Genomic DNA, 16,891 nt, shown 5'->3' with positions numbered 1-16,891 from the left:
AAAACAACGGGACCCCAAAATGCCAGGACCCCAAAAATCTGGGACCCCAAAGCTTTGGGACCCCCGCACCCCGAAACTGCGGGAGATGAAACTTTGTGACCCCAAAACTGAGGGACCCCAAAGCTACGGGACCCCCGGACCCCAAAACTACGAGAGTCAAAACTTTGGGACCCCCCCGCTGGTGCCCCGAAACGCCGGGACCCCAAAATGCCGGGACCCCAAATGGGACCCCCAAAACTGAGGGACCCCTATGGGACCCCCAGACCCCGAAACTACGGGATCTGAAACTCCGGGACACCCCCAGGCTGGGGCCCTGAAACGCCGGGACCCCAAAATGCCGGGACCCCAAAGCTACGGGACCCCCACACCCCAAAACTGCAGGAGCCGAAACACCGGGACCCCGAAATGCCAGGACCCCAAAACAGCAGGACCCCAAAACAATGGGACCCCAAAGCTTTGGGACCCCCGTACCCCAAAACTACGGGAGCCGAACCTTCAGGACCCCCCCGCTGGTGCCCCAAAATGCTGGGACCCCAAAGCAATGGGACCCAAAACGACGGGACCCCAAAGCTATGGGACCCCAAAAAGCCGGCATCAAAACTTTGGGACCCCCAGACCCCAAAACGGCAGGACCCCAAAGTTACGGGACCCCGAAACGCCGGGACCAAAACTATGAGACCCTGAAACTCCAGGACCCCAAAATGCCGGGACCCCAAAATGCCAGGACCCCAAAGCTATGGAACCCCAAAACACCAGGACCCGAAACTTCAGGACCCCTGGACCCCGAAACTATGGGACCCAAAACTCGAGACCCCAAAACTACAGGACCCCAAAACTATGGGGCCCGGATAAGCTGGGACCCCCAAAATCACAGGACCCAAAACTGTGAGACCCCAAAACTACAGGTCCCCAAAATGCTGGGATCCCAAATCGACATGACCCGAAACCACAGGACCCAAATCTGCGGGACCCCAAATCTACAGGACCCTGAAATGCAGGGACCCGAAACACTGGGACCCCAAAATGCTGGGACCCCGTTGTGTCAGTGCCCCAAAACTCCAGGACCCCAAAACTACGGGACCCCAAAACTACGGGACCCTTGGTTCCAGTGCCCTGAGACCCCAAAACACTGAGACCCCAGCACCCCAAAAATCTGATACCCAGGGCCCCAAAAATCTAGCAACCCCAGGCCCAGTGCCCCAAAACACGAGGACCCCAAAACTACCAGACCCCCCCAGTCCTGGTACCCCAAAATGCTGGGACCCCCAAAACACTGGGACCTCGAGACCCCTGTACCCCAAAACATCATCACCTCCCGACCCAAAATCTGGTGTCCTGCACCCAAAATCTCCAGTGCCCCCAAATTTGGTGTCCCTGTACCCCCCCCCACAGAGGCACCCGGCACCCCAAAGCCTGTCCCCCCGTGACCCCATAACCCCAGCACCCCAAACCCAGCCCCCCCCAAACCTCCACACCCAAACCCCCCCCTCCCGGGCCCCCCATGACCCCCCATGACCCCCTATAACCCCCAAATCCCCCCATGGCCCCCCCCCACCTTCCCTAATCCCCCAAACCCCACCATGACCCCCCCAGCCTCCCCTGAACCCCCAAATCCCCCCATTACCCCCCCATGACCCCCCCAAACCCCAAATCTCTCCCTTGACCCCCCCAATTCCCCAAATCCCCCCATGACCCCCCAACCCCCCCTGACCACCCCAATGCCCCCCAAACCCCCAAATTCCCCCATGACCCCCCCAGTTTCCCCCATGACCCCCAAATCCTCCCCATGACCCCCCCAAACCCCCAAATCCCCCCATGACCCCCCAATTCCCCAAATCCCCTCCATGACCCCCCCTGAACCCACAACCCCCCCACGACCCCCTATGACCCCCCAATCCCCCAAATCCCCCCCATGACCCCCCCAATCCCCCAAATCCCCCCACGACCCCCCCAATGCCCCCCAATCCCCCCCACGACCCCCCATGACCCCCCCAACCCTCAAACCCCTCCATGACCCCCCCAACACCCCCCAAACCCCCCAAATCCCCCCACGACCCCTAATTCCCCAACCCCCCCCACGACCCCCTATGACCCCCCCAAACCACCCCACGACCCCCATGCCCCCCCCAAACCCCCAAACCCCCCCACGACCCCCTATGACCCCCCAATCCCCCAAATCCCCCCCATGACCCCCATGACCCCCCCAAACTCCCCCCACGACCCCCTATGACCCCTCAACCCCCCCAAACCCCCCCATGACCCCCTATGACCCCCCCAACCCCCAAACCCCCCCACGACCCCCCCATGCCCCCCCCAACCCCCAAATCCCCCCCATGCCCCCCCCAGCCCCCCATAACCCCATTAAGGGGGCCCCATTCCCGTGCCCCCCCCTTGACCCCGGTGACGCTGCGCGGTGACGTGGCCCCGGGGAGGAGGGGGGGGGGGTCGGGGTTGGCCCCCCCCCAGTGTCACCGCGTCACCTCCTGGCCACCGGCCCTGGAAGCTTCCAGCGGGTGGGGGGGGGGCACCCCGGGGTGGGGGGGGGGCTGCTAAAAATACCCCCAGAGTCAGCGCCACGCAAAGCGCCCAAAATACCCCGGAGCGCAGCGGGGACGGGGACAGAGGTGGCACCCACGGGGACAGGGGTGGCACCCGTGGGGGTGGGGGCACTGGTGGCACCCATGGGGACACGGGTGGGACCCATAGGGACATGGGTGGCACCCATGGGGACACTGGTGGCACCCATGGGGACACGGGTGGGACCCCACAGGGACATGGGTGGCACCCATAGGGACGCTGGTGGCACCCAGAGGACATGGGTGACACCCATGGGGACACTGGTGGCACCCATGGGGACACCGGTGGGACCCCACTGGGACATGGGTGGCACCCACTGGGACACTGGTGGCACCTATAGGGACACTGGTGGCACCCATGGGGACACTGGTGGCACCCACTAGGACGCTGGTGGGACACATAGGGACACTGGTGGCACCCACTGGGACACTGGTGGCACCCATGGGGACATCAGTGGGACCCCACTGGGACATGGGTGGCACCCATGGGGACACTGGTGGCACCCATAGGGACAGGGACACTGGTGGCATCCGTGGGGGTGGGGACACTGGTGACACCCATGGGGACACTGGTGGCACCCACTAGGACACTGGTGGCACCCATGGGGACACTGGTGGGACACATAGGGACATGGGTGGCACCTATAGGGACACTGGTGGCACCCATGGGGACACGGGTGGGACCCCACAGGGACAAGGAGACTGGTGGCACCCATGGGGGTGGGGACACTGGTGGCACCCATAGGGACACTGGTGGCACCCAGAGGGACATGGGTGGCACCCATGGGGACACTGGTGGCACCCATAGGGCACTGGTGGCACCTATAGGGACACTGGTGGCACCCTTGGGGACATGGGTGACACCCATAGGGACACTGGTGGCACCCTTGGGGACAGGGAAGGGGACATGGGTGGGACTCATAGGGACCTGGTGGCACCCATGGGGACAAGGAGACAGGAGGCACCCCTGGGGTTGGGGACACTCAGTGTCCCCCCTAGGGACATGGGTGACACCCACTGGGACCTGGTGGCACCCTTGGGGACAGGGACCCCAGTGCCCCCCCCATGGACCTGGTGTCCCAAGGTGTCCCCAAAACCATGACACCGACACCCACCACGTGCAGCAGAGCTGTATTGCCCCCCCGGCGGTGACATGGGGGGGGTGACACCGGGGGGGTGGTGACACCGGGGGGGTGGTGACACCGGGGGGGGGGGGACACGGGGGGCTCAGCGTGACCTCAGGCGCGGGTACAGGAGCAGGGCGGTGGCGGCCACCACGAAGAGCAGGAGGGGACCGAGCACCCCGAGGGGTCCCTGGGGGGGGGGGGCGGTGTCACCAGGGGGGTGGCACCCCCACAGTGTCACCAACCCCCCCCCAATGTCCCCCTTCGTACCTGGGTGTCCTCCTCCGGGCTGTGGGGTCGGGACCCCCCGGGTTCCGTGGGGTGGGGGGGCAGCGGGGGGGCGCCAGTTTTGGGTTTGGGGGGTGGCTCCGTGCTGGGGGGGGACCTGTGGGGGGGGGACAGGGACATGGGGACATGGGGTCATGGGGACATGGGGACATGGGGACATGGGGACAAGGGGACATGGGGTCAGGGGGTCATGGGGACATGGGGTCAGGGGGACATGGGGACAAGGGGACATGGGGACATGGGGTCAGGGGGACATGGGGACAAGGGGACATGGGGACATGGGGACATGGGGACAAGGGGACATGGGGACAAGGGGACATGGGGACATGGGGTCAGGGGGACATGGGGACATGGGGTCAGGGGACATGGGGACATGGGGACAAGGGGACATGGGGTCAGGGGGACATGGGGACATGGGGTCAGGGGGTCATGGGGACATGGGCAGGGGGCACAGGGGACACAGGGGACACGGACGTGGGGGGGTAAGGACAGGGACACTGGGAGGGGGACATGGGGACAGGGTTGGGGACACGGGGACAGGGACATGGGACGGGGACACGGGGACCCCACCGGTGGGGACACGGGAAGGGGAGCTGGGAAACAGGGGGGACGTGGCCATGGGGGACACGGGGGGGGACAGGTGACAGGGTTTGGGGACAGGGGACAGGGGACGGGGGGGGGTACCGGTGTCCCCAACTGTCCCCAAGGCTCTGGTGGCGGTCCTGCAGCGCCCGGTGCGCCTCGGCCACGCGGCACAGCTCCTCTGCAGGGGGGACACCACGCTGTCACCCCCCCCTGGTGTCACCTCCCCCCCCCAGTGTCACCCCCACCCCCCCCAGTGTCACCCCCACCCCCCCCAGTGTCACCTCCCCCCCCCTGGTGTCACCCCCACCCTCAGCCAGGCGTCACCCCGCCCCGGGGTGTCAGCCACACGCCGCGGTGTCACCGCGCCCCACGGTGTCACCTCCCCTCCACACACACACAGGGTGACGTGGCCACCGCCCTGACACCGCGTGGCCACCAAAGGGCCACCAAAGGGCCACCACCCCCAGCTCCATGGCCACCATCCCGCTGTGACTTGGCCACCAAAGTGTCACTCCATGGCCACCAAAGTGCCACCTCCCCTACTCCATGGCCACCATCCCAAGGTGCCTTGGCCACCAAAGTGTCACTCCATGGCCACCACCTTCCACCCAATGGCCACCATCCCACTGTGCCTTGGCCACCACCCCCTACTCCAGGGCCACCAAAGTGCCACTCCATGGCCACTACCCTTCCCTCCATGGCCACCAAAGTGCCACCACCCCCAGCTCCATGGCCACCATCCCAAGGTGCCTTGGCCACCAAAGTGTCACTCCATGGCCACCATCCTGCTGTGACTTGGCCACCATCCCCCACTCCATGGCCACCACCCTCCACCCAGTGGCCACCATCCCACGGTGCCTTGGCCACCAAAATGCCACTCCATGGCCACCAAAGTGCCACCACCCCCCAGTCCATGGCCACCATCTCAAGGTGCCTTGGCCACCAAAGTGTCACTCCATGGCCACCACCTTCCACTCCATGGCCACCATCCTGCTGTGACTTGGCCACCAAAGTGACACTGCTTGGCTACCAAAGTGCCACCACCCCCAGCTCCATGGCCACCATCCCATTCTGACTTGGCCACCAGCCCCCACTCCATGGCCACCTCACACTGTGCCTTGGCCACCAAAGTGCCACTCCATGGCCACCACCCTCCCCTCTATGGCCACCAAAGTGCCACCACCCCTCAGCCCATGACCCCCATCCCATTCTGACTTGGCCACCACCCTCCCCTCCATGGCCACCAAAGTGCCACTCCATGGCCACCACCCTCCACCCAGTGGCCACCATCCCACGGTGCCTTGGCCACCAAAGTGCCACCACCCCCTACTCCATGGCCACCATCCCAAGGTGCCTTGGCCACCAAAGTGTCACTCCATGGCCACCACCCTCCCCTCCATGGCCACCAAAGCACCTCACGTCCCCCACCCTGTCCCTGTCCCCGTCCCCATCCCTGTCCCTGTCCCCGTACCCCTCATCCGGGCCACCTCGTTGGTGGCCTCCTGCCACCGCTGCTCCTTGCCGTGGCTCCCGGTGGCCTCCACCTCCCAGCGGGCTCCCAGCTCCCTCCGCGTGGCCACCTCCCGCTGCAGCGTGGCCACCTCCCTCTGCCACGTGGCCACCTCCCGCTGCCAGGTGGCCACCTCGCCCCGCGCCGCGGCCACCTCGTCCCCGCAGCCTGGTGGCCTCCCGTTGCCACGTGGCCGCCTCGTCCCGCGCCGTGGCCACCTCGCCCTGCGCCGTGGCCACCTCGCCCCGTGCCGTGGCCACCTCGTCCTGCGCCGTGGCCACCTCGTCCCTCAGCCTGGTGGCCTCTCGTTGCCACGTGGCCACCTCGCCCCGCGCCGTGGCCACCTCGTCCCTCAGCCTGGTGGCCTCCCGTTGCCACGTGGCCACCTCGTCGCGCGCGGTGGCCAGTGCCCGCTCCAGCTGGCCCCGCTCGGCCGCCTGCCCGGCTTGCAGCGCCCCCCAGCTCCTCCTGTAGGGTCCCCAGAGCCGCTGGGGGGGACACGGGGAAAAAGGGGGGGACACGGCTGTGGGGTCACCGACCTGTGACCTATGGGGTCACCGTCCTATGGGGTCAATGTCCCATGGGGTCAACGTCCTGTGGGGTCAAGGTCCTATGGGGTCAAGGTCCTATGGGGTCAACGTCCTATGGGGTCAATGTCCTATGGGGTCAACATCCTATGGGGTCAACATCCTATGGGGTCAAGGTCCTATGGGGTCAACGTCCTATGGGGTCAACATCCTATGGGGTCAACATCCTATGGGGTCAAGGTCCTATGGGGTCAATGTCCCATGGGGTCAACGTCCTGTGGGTCAAGGTCCTATGGGGTCAACATCCTATGGGGTCAATGTCCTATGGGGTCAACATCCTATGGGGTCAATGTCCTATGGGGTCAAGGTCCTGTGGGGTCAAGGTCCTATGGGGTCAATGTCCCATGGGGTCAACATCCTATGGGGTCAAGGTCCTGTGGGGTGTCCGTGTTTGGGGTCCCGGTCCCATGGGGGGCTTCTTTTTGTGGGATTTCTGTCCCCATGGGTGTCCATGTCTTGGGGTCCCTGTCCCAATGGGGACCCCAACCCTGGGGGTACTGATCCTATGGGATCTCCATCCTATGGGGTGCCCATCCCCATGGGGTCCCCAGCTCTATGGGGTACCCATCCCTGGGGGTCCCAACCCCTGGGTCCCTGTCCCCATGGGGTTCCCATCCTATAGGGGTCCTTGTCCCTTGGGGTCCCCATTTCTGGGGGTCCCCATCCCATGGGGTGCCCACGCTCATGGGGCCCCCATCTTTATGGGTTCCCAATCCTTGGGGGTCTTTGTCCTTATGGGGTGCCCGTCCCCATGGGGTGCACATTCCTAGGGGTCCCAATCCCTGGGGGTCCCAATCCCATAGGGTCCCTGTCCCCATGGGGTCCCAATCTCTGGGGTCCCGATCCCACAGGGTCCCAATCTCTGGGGGTCCCTGTCCCCATGGGATCCCAATCCCATAGGGTCCCCATCCCATGGGGGTGCCCATCCCTGGGGGTCCTGATCTATGGGGATCCCAATCCCTGGGGATCCCAGTCCCTAGGGGTCTCTGTCCCCCTGGGGTCCCTGTCCATAGGGTCCCCGTCCCCATGGGGTCCCCACCCCAATCTCTGGGGTCCCTGTCCCCCTGGGTTGCCCCCCCCGGGGTCCTGATCCCATAGTGTCCCCATACCCCTGGGGCCCCCACCCCGATCCCTGGGGTCCCCATCCCCATGGGTTCCCCACCCCAATCCCGTTGGGGTCCCGGTCCCCCTGGGGTGCCCCCCCGGGGTCCCCATCCCATAGTGTCCCCATCCCCTGGGGCCCCCACCCCAATCCCTGGTGTCCCTGTCCCCATGAGGCCCCCACCCCCATCCCATTGGGGTCCCTGTCCCCCTGGGGTCCCCCCCCCAGGGTCCCCATCCCATGGGGTCCCCATCCCCATGGGGCCCCCACCCTTGTCCCATAGGGTCCCTGTCCCCATGGGGCCCCCACCCCAATCCCTGGGGTCCCCAATCCCATGGGGCCCCCACCCCAATCCCGTTGGGGTCCCCGTCCCCTGGGGTGCCCCCCCTGGGGTCCCAATCCCATAGTGTCCCTGTCCCCATGAGGTCCCCACCCCGATCCCATTGGGGTCCCTGTCCCCCTGGGGTGCAGGGTCCTGATCCCATGGGGTCCCCATCCCATGGGGTGCCCCCCCTGGGGTCCCAATCCCATAGTGTCCCCAATCCCATGGGGCCCCCACCCCAATCCCTGGGGTCCCCAATCCCATGGGTTCCCCACCCCAATCCCATTGGGGTCCCGGTCCCCCTGGGGTGCCCCCCCCCAGGGTCCCAATCCCATAGGGTCCCTGTCCCCATGGGGTCCCCACCCCAATCCCACTGGGGTCCTGGTCCCCCTGGGGTGCCCCCCCCCAGGGTCCCAATCCCATAGGGTCCCTGTCCCCCTGGGGTCCCCCCCCCCAGGGTCCCCATCCCATAGAGTCCCCATCCCCATGGGGCCCCCACCCTTGTCCCATAGGGTCCCTGTCCCCATAGGGCCCCCACCCCAATCCCTGGGGTCCCCGTCCCCATGGGGCCCCCACCCCGATCCCATTGGGGTCCCCTTCCCCCTGGGGTGCCCCCCCGGGGTCCCCATCCCATAGAGTCCCCGTCCCCCTGGGGCCCCCACCCCCAATCCCCGGTGTCCCCAATCCCATAGAGCCCCCCCCCCAACCCCATTGGGGTCCCGTCCCCCCCCCTCCCCACTCACTGCCCACAGAGGGGCACCCGCTCAGCTCCATGGCCCCGGGGGGGGGGGGGGGGGGCACCGCCCGGCAACGCCGTCACCGTGCCCCCAGTTACCCCAGTAACCGCCCCCAGTGCCCCCCCCAGTTCCACCAGTCACCCCAGTGTCCCCAGTGCCACCCCAGTGCCACCCCGCTGCCATCAATCCCCAGTGCTCCCAGTGCCCCCCCCCAGTGCCACTAGTGCCACCAGTGCCCGGTGATGTTTGTGACCCCAGTGCTGTCAAGGTCCAGTGCTCCCAGTGCTCCCAGTGCTCCCAGTGCTCCCAGTGCCATTGGCTCCCAGTGCTCCCAGTGCCCCCACCAGTTCCATAAGCTCCCAGTGCTCCCAGTAGTGCCCCCATTACCGCCCCCACCTCCCAGTGCTCCCAGTTCCCCCACCTCCCAGTGTCCCAGTGCTCCCATTTAGTGCCTCCACCTCCCAGTCCTCCCAGTGCTCCCAGTGCTCCCAGTTTCATTGGCTCCCAGTGCTCCCAGTGCCCCACCTCCCAGTGCCCCCATTTAGTGCCTCCACCTCCCAGTCCTCCCAGTGCTCCCAGTGCTCCCAGTTCCCCCACCTCCCAGTGCCCCAGTGCCCCCATTTAGTGCCTCCACCTCCTCCCAGTGCTCCCAGTGCCCCCACCAGTTCCATAAGCTCCCAGTGCCCCCATCACCACCCCCACCTCCCAGTGCTCCCAGTTCCCCCCCCTCCCCCTGCCCCAGTGCCCCCATTACCGCCCTCACCTCCCAGTGCTCCCAGTGCTCCCAGTTTCATCGGCTCCCAGTGCTCCCAGTGTTCCCAGTGCTCCCAGTGCTCCCAGTGCCATCGGCTCCCAGTACCTCCATCCAGTGCCCAGCAGCGGGAGGGGACCCAAAGGGGGGGGGGGGTCCTGCACTAGGGATGGGGGCCCAGGGGGGGGCCCTACCCCCATCCCCCCCCCCATAATGTCCCCCCCCCACCTCCCCCGCACTCTGCAGGGATTTGGGGTGGGGATGGGGGGGGGGGCGTAGATCGGGGCCTTAATCCCCCCCCCAGCTCCGCCCTAAGCGGCTTGGGAGCTTCCGTCCCACAAAAAAAAATAATTAAAAAAAACTAATTAATTAATTAGTTAATGAATTAATTAGGGAGTTAATGAATTAATTAGGGGGTTAACGAAAAGGGCTCGTCCGGGATTTGAACCCGGGACCTCTCGCACCCTAAGCGAGAATCATACCCCTAGACCAACGAGCCGCGACCCCCCCAGACCCTAAAAACAGCCCCCCCAAAAAAAACAGCCCTGAAATGTAGACCCCAAAAATGCAGCCCCCCAAATAAAAAACAGACCCCAAAAATGTGGCTCCGAAATGGAGCCCACCTGAAAATCAGCCCCCCAAAAAATAGTCCCAAAAATGCAGGCCCGAAAATGAAGACCCCAAAAGACAGCCCCAAAATGTAGACCCCAAAAATGCAGCCCCCAAAAAAACAGACAAAAAAAAAAAAAAAAGACCCAAAAATGCCACCCTGAAATGCAGCCCCCCAAAAAACAGCCCCAAAAAACAGTCCCAAAAATGTAGACCCCAAAAAGGCGGACCCCAAAAAACAGCCCCGAAATGTAGACTTAAAAATGCAGCCCCAAAAAAAACAGCCCTCAAGAAAGTCCCAAAAATGTGGACCCCAAAAAACAACCCCAAAAAGGCGGACCCCAAAAAACAGCCCCAGAAAAAACAGTCCCCCAAAAAACAGACCCAAAAATGAGGACCCCAAAAATGCAGCCCAAAAAACAACCCTGAAATGTAGACCCAAAAATGCAGCCCAAACAAAAACATAACCCCCAAAAACAGCCCCCCAAAAATGCGACCCCAAAAATGTGGACCCCAAAAAAACAGCCCCAAAATGTAGATTCCAAAATGCAGCCCCCCAAAAAAAAAACAGACCCAAAAATGCAGCCCCAGAAAAAACAGTCCCAATAAAACAGACCCAAAAATGCGGCCCCAAAAAAGCGGACCCCAAAACCAGCCCCAAAATGGAGCCCCAAAACTGTAGCCCCCCCCCAATAAAAAGCCCCAAAAATGCAGCCCCAGAAAAACAGTCCCCAAAAAAACAGACCCAAAAATGTGGCCCCGAAATGCGGCCCCCAAAATATAGCCCCAAACAAAACAATCCCAAAAAGCAACCCCAAAGCTTCAGCCCCAAAAATGCAGCCCCGAAATGCAACCCCGAAATTTGGACACAATAAAGCGGACCCAAAATGCAGCCCCCCCCCACAAAAAAAACAACCCCAAAAAAACAACCCCAAAAATGCAGCCCCAAAAATGCAGCGCCCCAAAAAAAAGCCCTGAAATGTGCCCCCCCAAAAAACAGCCCCAAAATGCAGCCCCCCAAAATGAACCCCCCCAAAAAGCCCTCCCAAAAAACAGACCCCAAAGTGCAGCCCCCCAAAAAACAGCCCCAAACCCGCGCCCCTGGATGTACCCCCCAAAATGCAACACCAAAACGCCCCCCCAAACACGCAACCCCAGAAAGCGACCCCAAAATTGTGACCCCCCCCCAAAAAAAAAAAGGGGGGACAGGGGGGGTGACACGGGGGGGATGGGACACGGGGGGGGCACAAAGGGGGTGATGGGGGGGTTATGGGGTGGGGGTGTCATAGGGGGGGGGTCATGGGGGGAATTATGGGGGGGAAATTGGGGGGGTGATGGGGGGGTTATGGGGTGGGGGGGATTATGGGGGGGTCATGGGGGGGTTAGAGGGGTTGGGGGGTGTCATGGGGGGGTCATGGGGGAATTATGGGGGGGGGAAATTGGGTGGGGGGGGTGATGGGGGGGTATGGGGGGGGACACAAGTAAGGGGGTGATGGGTGGGGGGTGACATGGGGGGGGTGACATGGGGTTGGGGGGGGGACACACAGGTTGGGGGTGACACAGGTGGGGGGGGTCCCATGGGGGGGGGTCCCATGGGGGGGGGGGGTCCCATGGGGGGGTCCCTTCTCCCTCCCCAACCCCACAGACCAACCAGAGGAGGGGGGATCCCATAGGTGCCCCCCCCCACCCTATACCCCCCCCTTTCATCATGGGGGGGGGCTCCTCAATCGGCTTAGGGGGCGATTATGCTGAGCGGGGGGGCTTAGCGCCCCTAATCCCCAAGTTTGGGGGGATCAGGGCCGCTCATCCCCCCCTGAGCCGCTAAGCGGCTTGGGGCCGCGGGGCTATATGAGCGCCGCGTCGCCCCCCCCAAAAAAACATATATATAGGAATATTGATTGTTCCCCCTTTTTTTTTCCCCTCCAAAACCCATATAAATATTTTTTTTCCCAAAAAAAACCCATATATATATATCAATATTTATTTTTCCCCCTTTTTTCCCCTCCAAAAACCATATAGATATAAATACTTATTTTTTCCCTTTTTTTCCCCTCCAAAAACCATAAATATAAATATATTTATTTTTTTCCCCTCCAAAACCCATATATATATAAATATTATTTTTCCCCCCTTTTTTTTCCCCTCCAAAACCCATATATATATATAAATACTATTTTCCCCCCTTTTTTTCCCTCCAGAACCCATATATATATAAATATTAATTTTTCCCCTTTTTTTTCTGAATTGAATATTTTTTCCCCTTTTTTTTTCTGAATTGAATATTTTTTCCCCTCTTTTTTTTTTCTGAATTGAATATTTATTTTTTTCCCCCTTTTTTTTCCCCTCCAAAAACCATATATATATAAATATTTATTTTTCCCCTCCAAAACCCACATATATAAATAAATATTAATTTTTCCCCCTTTTTTTTCTGAATTGAATATTTATTTTTTTCCCCCTCCAAAACCCATATAGATATAAATATTTATTTTTCCCCTTTTTTCCCCTCCAAAACCCATATAGATATATAAATATTATTTTTTCCCCCTTTTTTTTCTGAATTGAATATTTATTTTTTCCCCTCCAAAAACCATATAGATATAAATATTTATTTTTTTCCTCTCCAAAAACCACATATATATATAAATATTTATTTTTTCCCCCTTTTTTCCCCCTCCAAAACCCACATATATATATAAATATTAATTTTTCCCCCCTTTTTTTTTCTGAATTGAATATTTATTTTCCCCCTTTTTTTTCTGAATTGAATATTATTTTTTCCCCCTTTTTTTTCCCCTCCAAAACCCATTTATATATATATATATTTTTAATTTTCCCCCTTTTTTTCCCCCCGCACCGACCATGTCGGACGACGACTTCTACCTCTTCGCCAACGGCTCGGTGCCGGGCCCTTGGGACGGCCCCCAGTACCACATCGCCCCCCCTTGGGCCTTCTACCTCCAGACGGCCTTCATGGGCCTGGTGTTCGCGGTGGGGACCCCGCTCAACGCCGTGGTGCTGCTGGTCACCGTGCGCTACCAGAAGCTCCGCCAACCCCTCAACTACATCCTGGTCAACATCTCCTTCAGCGGCTTCGTCTCCTGCATCTTCAGCGTCTTCATCGTCTTCGTGGCCAGCTGGCGGGGCTACTTCGTTTTCGGCAAGCACGTCTGCGCCCTCGAGGCCTTCGTGGGGACCACTGGGGGTAATGGGGTGGGGTGTGGTGCTATGGGGTGGTGGGGTGACTGGGGGGGTTCATTGGGGTGACGGTGGTGGTCCCCGTAGGGTTGGTGACGGGCTGGTCCTTGGCCTTCCTGGCCTTCGAGCGCTACATCGTCATCTGCAAGCCCTTCGGCAACTTCCGCTTCAGCTCCAAGCACGCGCTGATGGTGGTGGTGGCCACCTGGGCCATCGGGGTCGGCGTGGGCTTGCCGCCGTTCTTCGGGTGGAGCAGGTAGGTGGCGTGGTGGTGGGGCGATGTGGGGTGGGGTGGTGGGGTTGGGTGTCATGGGGTCCATCGGGTGTCATGGGGTGCCATCGGGTATCATGGGGTGTCTTGGGGTGCCATTGGGTGTCACAGAGTGTCTTGGGGTGCTATTGGGTGTCATGGGGTGTCTTGGGGTGTGATCAGGTGTCATGGGGTCCGTCGGGTGCCATTGGGTATCTTGGGGTGCCATTGGGTGCCATTGGGTATCATGGGGTGTCTTGGGGTGCCATCGGGTGTCATGGGGTCCATGGGGTGCCATCAGGTGTCATGGGGTGTCTTAGGGTGCTATTGGGTGCCATGGGGTGTCTTGGGTTGCCATCAGGTATCATGGGGTGTCTTGGGGTGCCATTGGGTGTCACAGAGTGTCTTGGGGTGCTATTGGGTGTCAGAGGGTGCCATTGGGTGCCATTGGGTGCCATGGGGTGCCATGGGGTGCCGTTGGGTCACTGGGTGCTATTAGGTGCCATGGGGTGCCATGGGGTGTCATGGGGTATCTTGGCATACTATCGGGTGTCATAGGGTGCTGTTGGTCACAGGGTGCCATTAGGTGCCATGGGGTGTCTTGGGGTACCACCGGGTGCCATGGGGTGTCCTGGGATATCTTGGGGTGCCGTGGGGTGTCACGGGGAGCTGTGCAGTGCCGCTGGGTGCTATAGGGCTCTGTTGGGAGCCATGCGGTGTTTTGGGGTGCCATGCAAGGGGGTCCCAGAAGGGTCCCACGAGGGTGCCCTTCATGATGCCATGAGGGTGCCAGGTCACACGGCGGTGCCATGGGGCACCGTGGGGTGCTGTGGGGTGCTGTGGGGTGCCATGGGCTGCCATGGGGTGCTGTGTGGTGCCAAGGGGTATCATGGGGGTGCTGTGGGGTGCCATGGGGATGCTGGGGATGCCTGGGGCTCAATGGGGTGCCATGGGGTGCTGTGGGGCTCAATGGGGTGCCGTGGGGTGCCATGGGGTGCTGTCGGGTGCCATGGGGATGCTGGGGATGCTGTAGGGATCAATGGGGTGTCATGGGGTGCCGTGGGGTGCCGTGGGGATACTGGGGATGCCATGGGGCTCAATGGGGTGCCATGGGGTGCCATGGGGTACCTTGGGGTGCCTTGGGGTGCCATGGGGTGCCATGGGGTGCCGTGGGGTGCTGTGGGGTGCCGTGGGGTGCTGTGTGGTGCCAAGGGGTATCATGGGGGTGCCGTGGGGATGCTGGGGATGCCATGGGGCTCAATGGGGTGCCTTGGGGTGCCATGGGGATGCTGGGGGTGCCATGGGGTGCCATGGGTCTCAATGGGGTGCCATGGGGTGCCATGGGGTACCATGGGGTACCGTAGGGATGCCATGGTGCTCAATGGGGTGCTGTGGGGCTCAATGGGGTGCCATGGGGTGCCTTGGGGTGCCATGGGGTGCTGTGTGGTGCCAAGGGGTATCATGGGGGTGCCGTGGGGTGCCATGGGGATGCTGGGGATGCCATGGGGCTCAATGGGGCGCCGTGGGGTACTGTGGGGCTCAATGGGGTGCCGTGGGGTGCCATGGGGATGCTGGGGATGCCATGGGGCTCAATGGGGCGCCGTGGGGTGCCACGGGGTGCCGTGGGGCGCCATGGGGTGCCACGTCGCCGTGCCGCCTCCCCGCAGGTACCTGCCCGAGGGCCTGCAGTGCTCGTGCGGCCCCGACTGGTACACGGTGGGCACCAAGTACCGCAGCGAGTACTACACCTGGTTCCTCTTCATCTTCTGCTTCCTCGTGCCCCTCTCCCTCATCATCTTCTCCTACTCACAGCTGCTCAGCGCCCTGCGCGCCGTGAGTGCAGGGGGGATTGGGATTGGGATGGGGATATGGGATAGGGATGGGGAATTGGGGTGGGGAATTGGGAGATGGGATGGGATGGGGATGGGGATATGGGATGGGATGGGGATGGGATGGGATGGGGATGGGATTTGGGATTGGGATGGGGATATGGGATGGAGACAGGGATATGGGATGGGGAGGGGGAATTGGGGGTGGATATGGGATAGGATGGGATAGGATGGGAATGGGGATGGGGATGGGATGGGGATATGGGATGGGGGTGGAATGGGATTGGGATATGGGATGGGATGGGGATGGAAGGGGACAGGGAATTGGGATGGGGAATTGGGAGATGGGATGGGATTGGGGAGGGGATGGGATGGGAGGGAACGGGATGGGGAAATGGGATGGGGTGGGATTGGGATTGGGACAGGATGGGGATGGAGACAGGAATATGGGATGGGGACGGGATGTGGATCAGGATGGGGAGGGGATTGGGATGGGTATGGGAAGGGGTGGGATGGTGATATGGGATAGACTGGGATGGGGTGGGATTGAGAGATGGGATTGGGTTGGGAATATGGGATGGGGATATGGGATGGGATTGGGGATATGGGATGGGAATATGGGATGGGGATATGGGATGGGGATATGGGATGGGGATATTGGATAGGGATATGGGATGGGGATGAAGATATGGGATGGGGATATGGGATGGGGATGGAGATGGGGATGGAGATGGGGATAGGGATATGGGATGGGGATGGGGATATAGGATAGGGATTTGGGATGGGGCTATGGGACAGGGATATAGGACAGGACTATGGGCCGGGGCTACGGCCCGGTGCCGGATCCAGACCACCAGCACCCACGGGTGCCACCCGTGTCACGCAGGTGGCGGCGCAGCAGCAGGAGTCGGCCACGACGCAGAAGGCGGAGCGGGAGGTGTCGCGCATGGTGGTGGTGATGGTGGGCTCCTTCTGCCTGTGCTACGTGCCCTACGCCGCCCTCGCCATGTACATGGTCAACAACCGCGCCCACGGCATCGACCTGCGCCTCGTCACCATCCCCGCCTTCTTCTCCAAGAGCGCCTGCGTCTACAACCCCATCATCTACTGCTTCATGAACAAGCAGGTGGGCTGGGGGGGGCTATAGGGGTGGGGGCACCGTGTTCATATTGGGACAGGGATGGGGGCACCATGGTCACGTTGGGACAGGGATTGGGGCACCATGTTCCATTGGGATAGGGACCGGGGTCACCATGTTCCTATGGGGTCACCATGATCCCATTAAGGCAGGGATGGGGTCACCATGTTCCTATAGGGATGGAGTCACCAAGTTCCCATTAGGAAAGGGATGGGGGTCTTCATGTTCCATTGGGATAGGGATGGGGTCACCATGTTCCCTTTAGGGCAGGGATGGGGTCATCAT

The 16,891-nt window shown here is 61.5% G+C and overlaps 1 protein-coding gene and 1 non-coding gene across 2 annotated transcripts; one reads left to right on the top strand and one right to left on the bottom strand.

Annotated features, from left to right (window-relative positions):
• Positions 1-10,009: 10,009 nt before the first annotated feature.
• Positions 10,010-10,081, bottom strand: TRNAP-AGG (transfer RNA proline (anticodon AGG)). Its single transcript has one exon. It is a non-coding gene; the product is annotated as a tRNA-Pro (tRNA).
• A 2,971-nt stretch (positions 10,082-13,052) lies between these two features.
• OPN1SW (opsin 1, short wave sensitive) lies at positions 13,053-16,615 on the top strand. The gene is made up of 4 exons (XM_068668779.1): positions 13,053-13,396; positions 13,477-13,645; positions 15,307-15,472; positions 16,355-16,615. Exons 1-4 carry the CDS (start codon positions 13,054-13,056, stop codon positions 16,613-16,615), a joined length of 939 nt encoding a protein of 312 aa, XP_068524880.1. The 5' UTR covers position 13,053.
• Positions 16,616-16,891: the final 276 nt, after the last annotated feature.

This window comes from Anas acuta, unplaced genomic scaffold (genome assembly GCF_963932015.1).
Source record: "Anas acuta unplaced genomic scaffold, bAnaAcu1.1 SCAFFOLD_235, whole genome shotgun sequence".
Classification (NCBI taxonomy): Eukaryota; Metazoa; Chordata; class Aves; order Anseriformes; family Anatidae; genus Anas; species Anas acuta.
This window is presented reverse-complemented; position numbering and strand designations above follow the sequence as displayed.

Bases quoted from the DNA above. Each gene is read 5' to 3' on its own strand.
- OPN1SW (XM_068668779.1), top strand. From the start codon at position 13,054: ATGTCGGACGACGACTTCTACCTCTTCGCCAACGGCTCGGTGCCGGGC. The intron at 13,646-15,306 runs GTAGGTGGCGTG...GCCTCCCCGCAG, and splicing joins CCGTTCTTCGGGTGGAGCAG to GTACCTGCCCGAGGGCCTGC. The intron at 15,473-16,354 runs GTGAGTGCAGGG...CGTGTCACGCAG, and splicing joins TGCTCAGCGCCCTGCGCGCC to GTGGCGGCGCAGCAGCAGGA.